This window comes from Nerophis lumbriciformis, linkage group LG35 (assembly GCF_033978685.3).
Source record: "Nerophis lumbriciformis linkage group LG35, RoL_Nlum_v2.1, whole genome shotgun sequence".
NCBI classification, from domain to species: domain Eukaryota; kingdom Metazoa; phylum Chordata; class Actinopteri; order Syngnathiformes; family Syngnathidae; genus Nerophis; species Nerophis lumbriciformis.
The window spans coordinates 5,753,236-5,762,500 of NC_084582.2; the positions used below are offsets into that span (position 1 = coordinate 5,753,236).

The 9,265-nt window shown below is 38.9% G+C and overlaps 1 protein-coding gene across 6 annotated transcripts in view; it reads left to right on the forward strand.

Moving 5' to 3' along the window:
- Window positions 1–9,265, forward strand: part of gria3b (glutamate receptor, ionotropic, AMPA 3b) — a 456,144-nt gene that overhangs the window by 345,934 nt on the left and 100,945 nt on the right. For all 6 annotated transcript variants that reach the window (XR_009811483.2, XM_061927997.2, XM_061927998.2 and 3 more), the window contains one exon: window positions 7,354–7,560. Coding sequence is in view for 5 of the 6 variants with exons in the window: in XM_061927997.2 (XP_061783981.1) it covers window positions 7,354–7,560 (207 nt within the window). In the remaining variant the exon portion in view is untranslated. The remainder of the gene's footprint in view (window positions 1–7,353; window positions 7,561–9,265) is intronic.

Below are 9,265 nucleotides of genomic sequence, written 5' to 3' on the forward strand. Positions count from 1 at the left end.
AACATTATCACAATTTCAGAAGGGTTAAAACCATTAAAAATCAGTTCCCAGTGGCTTATTTTATTTTTTGAAGTTTTTTTCAAAATTTTACCCATCACGCAATATCCCTAAAAAAAAGCTTCAAAGTGCCTGATTTTAACCATCGTTATATACACCCGTCCATTTTCCTGTGACGTCACATAGTGATGCCGATACAAACAAACATGGCGGATAGCGACATTAGCTCGGATTTAGACTCGGATTTCAGGGGCTTAAGCGATTCAACAGATTACACATGTATTGAAACGGATGGTTGTAGTGTGGAGGCAGGTAGCGAAACCGAAATTGAAGAAGAAACTGAAGCTATTGAGCCATATCGGTTTGAACCGTATGCAAGCGAAACCGACGAAAACGACACGACAGCCAGCGACACGGGAGAAAGCGAGGACGAATTCGGCGATCGCCTTCTAACCAACGATTAGTATGTGTTTGTTTGGCATTAAAGGAAACTAACAACTATGAACTAGGTTTATAGCATATGAAATACATTTGGCAACAACATGCACTTTGAGAGTGCAGACAGCCCAGTTTTCATCAATTAATATATTCTGTAGACATACCCTCATCCGCTCTCTTTTCCTGAAAGCTGATCTGTCCAGTTTTGGAGTTGATGTCAGAAGGCCAGGGAAGCTAGGGTCGATAGTGGGTTTAGCTCGCTCGTCTGCAGGAACAAACTGCCGCCATTGCTTGCCGTGCTACCGAGGTCCTTTGTCCCTGAATTGCTCACACACATTCTTGCCATCTCTGTCGTAGCATAGCTTTCGTCGGTAAAGTGTGCGGAACAAACGTCCAATTTCTTGCCACTTTCGCATCTTTGGGCCACTGGTGCAACTTGAATCCGTCCCTGTTCGTGTTGTTACACCCTCCGACAACACACCGACGAGGCATGATGTCTCCAAGGTACGGAAAACAGTCGAAAAAACGGAAAATAACAGAGCTGATTTGACTCGGTGTTTGAGAAAATTTGTGACGTCATCGCTCCGAGAGCAAATAATAGAAAGGCGTTTAATTCGCCAAAATTCACCCATTTAGAGTTCGGAAATCGGTTAAAAAAATATATGGTCTTTTTTCTGCAACATCAATGTATATATTGACGCTTACTAGTGATGGGTCCGGCAACACCGATGCATCGGCGCATGCGTCGAGCTCATAGAGCAAAACCCTGTGTCGGTGCGCGTACCGCTTTTAGAAAGTCACGTGACCGATCATCAATCAATCAATCAATCAATCTTTATTTATATAGCCCTAAATCACAAGTGTCTCAAAGGGCTGCACAAGCCACAACGACATCCTCGGTACAAAGCCCACATACGGGCAAGGAAAAACTCATCCCAGTGGGACGTCGATGTGAATGACTATGAGAAACCTTGGAGAGGACCGCATATGTGGGTAACCCCCCCCCTCTAGGGGAGACCGAAAGCAATGGATGTCGAGTGGGTCTGACATAATATTGTGAGAGTCCCGTCCATAGTGGATCCAACATAATAGTAAGAGTCCAGTCCATAGTGGGGCCAGCAGGACACCATCCCGAGCGGAGACGGGTCAGCAGCGCAGAGATGTTCCCAGCCGATGCACAGGCGAGCGGTCCACCCCGGGTCCCGACTCTGGACAGCCAGCACTTCATCCATGGCCACCGGACCTGTGCCCCCCCCCCCCCCCCCCTCCCTCAAGGAAAAGGGGAGCAGAGGAGAAAGGAAAAGAAACGGCAGATCAACTGGTCTAAAAGGGGGGTCTATTTAAAGGCTAGAGTATACAAATGAGTTTTAAGATGGGACTTAAATGCTTCTACTGAGGTAGCATCTCTAATTGTTACCGGGAGGGCATTCCATAGTACTGGAGCCCGAATAGAAAACGCTCTATAGCCCGCAGACTTTTTTTGGGCTCTGGGAATCACTAATAAGCCGGAGTTCTTTGAACGCAGATTTCTTGCCGGGACATATGGTACAATGCAATCGACAAGATAGGACGGAGCTAGACCGTGTAGTATTTTATACGTAAGTAGTAAAACCTTAAAGCTGTTAAATCATGAGCTGTTTTGGTCACGTGACCGATACGCGAATTGTGTCGCACTGACGCCTCCTCTGTGCCCTGTGAGCGTGTCTTTTCTACAGCCGGAGAAATAACAACTAAGAAGAGAAATCGTCTAAAATGTAATATGTCGGAAAAACTTTTTTTTTTTTTTTTTTTTTTTTTTATAAAAATGTGTAAAAAAATTAAATTAAAACAAATTCCCAGTCCACAATCATCCACAACACGTTCTCTTCGATTTCCATGTTATGATACATGTTCATATTATTTATTGACTGTATCTAAAAAAGATAAAAATATATTTTTATTTAAATGAAGATATGAAATAATCCTAAATGAAATACAATGACTTGGTTTATATTATTGTATATACTAGGGCAGGGGTCACCAACGCGGTGCCCGCGGGCACCAGGTAGCCCGTAAGGACCAGATGAGTTGCCCGCTTGCCTGTTCTAAAAATAGCTCAAATAGCAGCACTTACCAGTGAGCTGCCTCTATTTTTTAAATTGTATTTATTTACTAGCAAGCTGGTCTCGCTTTGCTCGACATTTTTAATTCTAAAAGAGACAAAACTCAAATAGAATTTGAAAATCCAAGAAAATATTTTAAAGACTTGGTCTTCACTTGGTATAAGCGGTAGAAAATGGATGGATGGATGGATGGATGGGTCTTCACTTGTTTAAATAAATTCATTTATTTTTTACTTTGCTTCTTATTACTTTTACAAATACAATTTTAGAGAAAAAATACAACCTTAAAAATGATTTTAGGATTTTTAAACAAATATACCTTTTTACCTTTTAAATTTCTTCCTCTTCTTTCCTGACAATTTAAATCAATGTTCAAGTATTTTTTTTTTTTTATTATTGTAAAGAATAAAAAATATTTTAGCTTCTGTTTTTTTCGACGAAGAATATTTGTGAAATATTTCTTCAAACTTACTATGATTAAAATTCAAAAAAAATATTCTGGCAAATCTAGAACATCTGTAGAATCAAATTTAAATCTTATTTCAAAGTATTTTGAATTTCTTTTAAAAATTTTGTTCTGGAAAATCTAGAAGAAATACTGATTTGTCTTTGTTAGAAATATAGCTTGGTCCAATTTGTTATATATTCTAACAAAGTGCAGATTGGATTTTAACCAATTTAAAACATGTCATCAAAATTCTAAAATGTATCTTAATCAGGAAAAATTACTAATGATGTTCCATAAATTATTTTTTTAATTGTTTCAAAAAGAATCAAATTAGCTAGTTTTTCTCTTCTTTTTGTCGGTTGAATTTTGAATTTTAAAGAGTCGAAATTGAAAATAAACTATGTTTCAAAATGTTATTTTAATTTTTTTTCGTGTTTTCTCCTCTTTTAAACCGTTCAATTAAGTGTTTTTTTCATCATTTATTCTCTACAAAAAACCTTCCGTAAAAGGAAAAAAAAAAGTACGACGGAATGAGACAGAAATACCCTTTTTTTTTATATATATACATTTATTAATTTAGCTATTCTTGTTTAAATCACACTTAAGTGTTACTTACAAATGACAATATATTTATTTATTTAAGTGTGTATCAAACTGGTAGCCCTTCGCATTAATCAGTACCCAAGAAGTAGTTTTTGGTTTCAAAAAGTTTGGTGACCCCTGTACTGTTAAGGTTTGCAGGGGAGGTGACGGCAACAGACACTAGATGGCAGTAATGTTCAATGATTTATTATATATATAGTAATATATATAATAATAAACACTAAATATACGAACTAAGGAAATGGAGTGTGGCAAAATCCAAGAGTGTGTATGGTGTAAGACTATGTGTAGTATTTAACTGAGGTGTGCGTTACCAAGTGTTGAACGAGAGATGAGGAAGTCCAGGGGAAGAGGGGAATCCGTGTCCAAGCGGGAGGTCGAGATCCAAGGAGCAGTCCGAGAAGCAGGGGAACGACGACGAGAAATGACGAGACACACAGCAACGTCAAAACACAGGAACAGAGGTCTGCAGTAGGATGATACGACAATGAAACACGGAAGGGAAAACAGACAGAGAGAACAGTATTGCATCAAGCAGGATGATAGCTTACTATACGCCAACAGATGATTATATTCCGGCGCCGGCATGCCAAGATGTCCAGGCTTATGAAGGCAGCTCCTTCATTCCAGGCAGGTGTGATGATTGCCGGCAAGTGATTGCAGCTGGCGGCAGCTGCAGGGCGGAGACGCGCGCGGCGCGTCCCTGGATGTGTGCCACAGTCGTGGGCGTGTCCCGCGGTGTGAAGCGCAGAGCGCAATGATGAGGGCGCATTCCAATGCACCCTGGCCGTGACATGTACTAGGGCAAAAAATCAGTGTCAGTTGAGTCGGTCCATAGGTTGCCTGTAGGGATTTTTAATGTCCAGCAGATGTCAGTATTTAGTGATACAGTATCGACACAGTATCAATACAGTTTTGCAATGTGTCGAAACGCTTCATGACGCCTCATCAACCCATCACTAACGCTTACATAGGTCTGGTGATAATGTTCCCCTTTAAGATGCAAGACTCAGGTAACTCAAATAATGAATGACTATACAAAAATGGTTGGATCGTGAAAGGGATTCATTCTAGAAGCGAGGCAATCCCTTTACCAGTCTAGATGAAAAATACAGTCGGGGAGGGGGGGGGTAAAACGCTCGACGGATCCGAGCCGAGGTGAGGGGCTGCGTTTCAGCACAGAACAAACAAACCATCGCTTTCCCACTTGCACTCTAATTGCGTGCGGCTATAATGACGGCGCCCACTCTCCTGAGCGGTCCTATTGTTGTTAATGATGATGAGCTCAGGAAGAGAAAAGATAAGCTGCAGCAGCTTTTTGAAAAGGAGATAAAAAAAAGTTGCTGTAATTGCTTCATGCAGGGAAGTAGCGTTGCTTATTTTATTTTATTTTGGACAGCTCATTTAATTTTATTTTCTGCTGACTTTTGTATCAATTTTTTTAAATTTTGGAATGGAACAGCCTTTAAGCGTGCACCAATGCAATGAGCTTGAAATAAGACCGGGCACTCTGATCTCTCTCCTGTCACTAGCATTTACTTGTAAAACCCATCCCCATCCCCATCCTCACCCACCACTGTGCTGACTTTGCCGATCCAAGGACTCCCAGCCCTTTATGCCCCGTACACCCTCCCACTGTTCTCTCCCACAGTTAGGGATCACTTGCATGGCATTAGTTTTGACAGATAGAAAAAAATACAAAGGAAATTGTGTATACCCACAAAAGTACTGACAAAGGTGGTTCAAAAGTTGGTAACAGGAAGGATAAACAGCTGAATGTTTGTGTCGACAACTACTGGCATGGCATATGTATTATTGTTTTGACACCGGAAAACATTCCTGTTTATACCAGCTCTGTCATGTAAATGTACTGAAAAGACACGTGTTTCGACCAAGTGGTATACTGTTAACCCTGGGTTGCCGTTAAACGATAACCCTGATCAGTCTCGCGTTACCCCACCACATTTATGTACGAATGACGATGTTTACGGTCGTGGTCAAAAGTTTACATACACTTGTAAAGAACATAACGTCTTGGCCATACTTGCCAACCTCGAGACCTCCGATTTCGGGAGGTGGGGGGTGGGGGCGTGGTCGGGGGTGGGGCGGGGCGTGGTTGGGGGCGTGGTTAAGAGGGGAGGAGTATATTGACAGCTAGAATTCACCAAGTTAAGTATTTCATACATATATATATATATATATATATATATATATATATATATATATATATATATATATATATATATATATATATATATATATATATATATATATATATATCCTGAAAATATGCAAACAAACTGTGTTTAGATAATTGATACTTCAAACTTGCATAAATAAATATTAAGGAATGTAACATAACTTGGCTTCTGAGAGTTTCAAAATGTAATGAATAAAATGCTAAAGTTGTTGATAAACAAGCAATTATTTTAATAATTAAATATGGTCATTTTAAATGAATTATTATGATGATTTAAAATCAATTATTTCAAATATGTTTGTTTTCATGTATAATTCTATGGCTGGATGTAATAAGGAGTCACGAAAAAATACAAATAAAAATACAATTAATTTTGATGTTTTTAGCAAAATATAGTAAAAATGTATTTATTTTTTTTAATTTTTTTTTATTAATAAATATATTTATTTTTTAGGTAAGATAAACATAATAATACAATTTATCTCTAGTCTGGATGATTTAGTTCTTGTCACCCTGTTGTCCTCCCGTCATGAAAAAAGGCTGTCCTGGAGGGGGCGTGGCTTCCAGCTCCGGCTGAAAATCGGGAGATTTTCGGGAGAATATTTGTTCCGGGAGGTTTTCGGGAGAGGCGCTGAATTTCGGGAGTCTCCCGGAAAATTCGGGAGGGTTGGCAAGTATGGTCATGGCTGTCTTGAGTTTCCAATAATTTCTACAACTCTTATTTTTTTTGTTATTTAGTGATTGGAGCACCTACTTGTTGGTCACAAAAAAAATTCATGAAGTTTGGTTATTTTATGAATTTATTAGGGCTGCAACAACTAATCGATTAAAATCGATTATAAAAATAGTTGCCGATTAATTTAGTCATCTATTCGTTGGAACTATGCTATGCGCATGCGCGGAGGCTTTTTTTAATTTTTTAATTTTAATTTTTTTAAATTTTTTTATTATTATTATTTTTTTTAATAAACCTTTATTTATAAACTGCAACATTTACAAACAGCTGAGAAACAATAATCGGGGATAGGGAGAAGTTTTTATTTACACGATGAGTCGGGTGTGTCTTGACCTCCGCCGAACCCCTGAGCCCGACTCACCAAACCCCAAGGGTTCGGTCGAACCCAGGTTAAGAACCACTGTTCTAAAAACTATTTTACACATTAAATCAGATGCATCTTAACAATAGAGCCGGTAAATTAGGGTCATTTATTGGCATGTTTTGGTTTGGCTCGCAAAAAATATTTGAGTTGGTTCGAAACCGCAATCCATGCAGGAGTCTACCCTAGGGCTGAAATTGGGTGGGGTGTATCGGGCTTGGTGTCTGCTGGCTTTGACTTCTTGGTGACAGCAGTGTGGTCAGGCATCCACACCGCTGTTGTCAACGCATATGTGTGCATTTGTGGGGCAATCACCTGTTTAAGCATGACTGCATGAAATTGAATACAGAATTGTACGCTATTCTGTATACATACGTGTATGAGTGCATGCACAGTATGTACACTTGTGTATAAATAACAAAATGTGTGTCAGACGGTGATTAAACCAGTGTGTGTTTGAATCAACAGGAAGCGCCTTATGTGATGTACAAGAAAAATTATATGCATCTGGAGGGGAATGAGAGATACGAAGGCTACTGCGTCGATTTAGCATCTGAGATTGCCAAACATGTTGGAATTAAGTACAAACTGTCTATAGTAATGGATGGGAAGTATGGAGCCCGAGACCCAGAGACCAAGCAGTGGAACGGGATGGTGGGTGAACTGGTCTATGGGGTAAGTACTGGGAGCCTTGTTTTTCGCTGATTACATGACAGTTTGCAAGGAACTTCAACATGAGAGGAGATCTCATTATTCTGTCTTAAGCTTATCACCAACAACTCATTGGCTTTTACCCAGTTCAAAGTCTTAATGCTGTCAGGGGATGCTATGAGGGGAACTTGTCCGACAAAGCCTCAAGCACGGGAGTGTTGGTGATCATCTTTAGACGGAGAAAATGAAATCATTTCTCAGTGCTGTTCATTGCAATAATTTGGTTGCATAGCCTAGAAATGTGCCCTTCTTGCAGGCAAAAGCCAAGTAAGTACATGAAAACAATGAATCCATATAGAAAACACTCTGTAATTTGATTGATTGATTGAGACTTGTATTAGTAGGTTGCACAGTGAAGTACATATTCCGTACAATTGACCACTAAATGGCAACACCCGAATAAGTTGTTCAACTTGTTTAAGTCGGGGTCCATCATTGAGATGTTTAACACTCATTTGAAATGATTGCGTAATTAAGTTCAATGTTTTCTGTGAATGATGAATACATACCTGCCAACTTTTGAAATCAGAAAAACCTAGTAGCTAGGGTCCAGGGGCCGCAGGCCCCGGTAGGTCCAGGACAAAGTCCTGGTGGAGGGTTCAGCTTCGCCCCCCCGACGCAAAATGATTATTAGCATTCAGACAGGTTAAAATGTTGCTAAAACCATCACTTTTCTATCAGTCACAGTGACTTTTCAAAACAAAAATATTACAGCAAAAATCATATGGGTTGATTGACATGTTTATTCTGTAAGCTAACTTCAATAGTTTGAAATTATTTTGACAGTTAATGCCAGTTATCCTGTCAACCTTTCACAAGACTTCAATTTGTTAATTGAAAGTATAAACAGTATAAACACTTTTTACAGTAAACCAATGGTAAAACAGTACTAAACAATTCCATTAAAAAAAAATTGGTGTCATTATTAACTTTCTGTCCAAGCTTGTATAATCTACTGCCTTGTTCAATTGTAAAAAATATTCTGTGCCTAAAATTCACATTTCTATCACAATTATCATACTGTAAACATGGTAAGCTAACTTCATTAAAATTAATAGTCCTGTCAATAGCATGGAATTACAATTCAAATGTAGTTTTTTTGTAAGCCTTTCAAAAGAATTCAAAATATGAAAAATTAATGAAGATTAATTTAAGCCATCAGACACTTGAAAAGTGGCACATCACATCTCTAATGTAATCATTTTAACTTTTCAACAGAAATAGCACTGCAAAAATATTAAGGACATACTTCTGTATTTTGGTAGTTATGCTGTCAACATTTAACAAGATTTCTTCAACTTGAACTTGAAAGCATAAATAGTATAAACACTTTTAACAGTATAACAGTACTAAACAATTCCAATAGATAACATTGGTGTCATTACCTTTTTGTGGCTAAAATCCGATCGAAAAATATTGTCTGCACAAGGTGCAATTCGCGTAGTTTTCACCCTTTTTGGAACGGATAATTATTCCCGCATAGGCTTTTGAATATTCTTCACGGAATGACTGCAGTTTTCTTTTCGGTTTAAGACTCGTTCGCGATTTTTCTCCGGCTGATTCCATGATCGTTCGCTCGTTTGGAAACAATGGCAACTGGTGCCTCGTGCTTGCCAGCGGTGCTATAAATAGCCTCGCGCATGGCATTCGGAATGGCTCGATAGGAAGT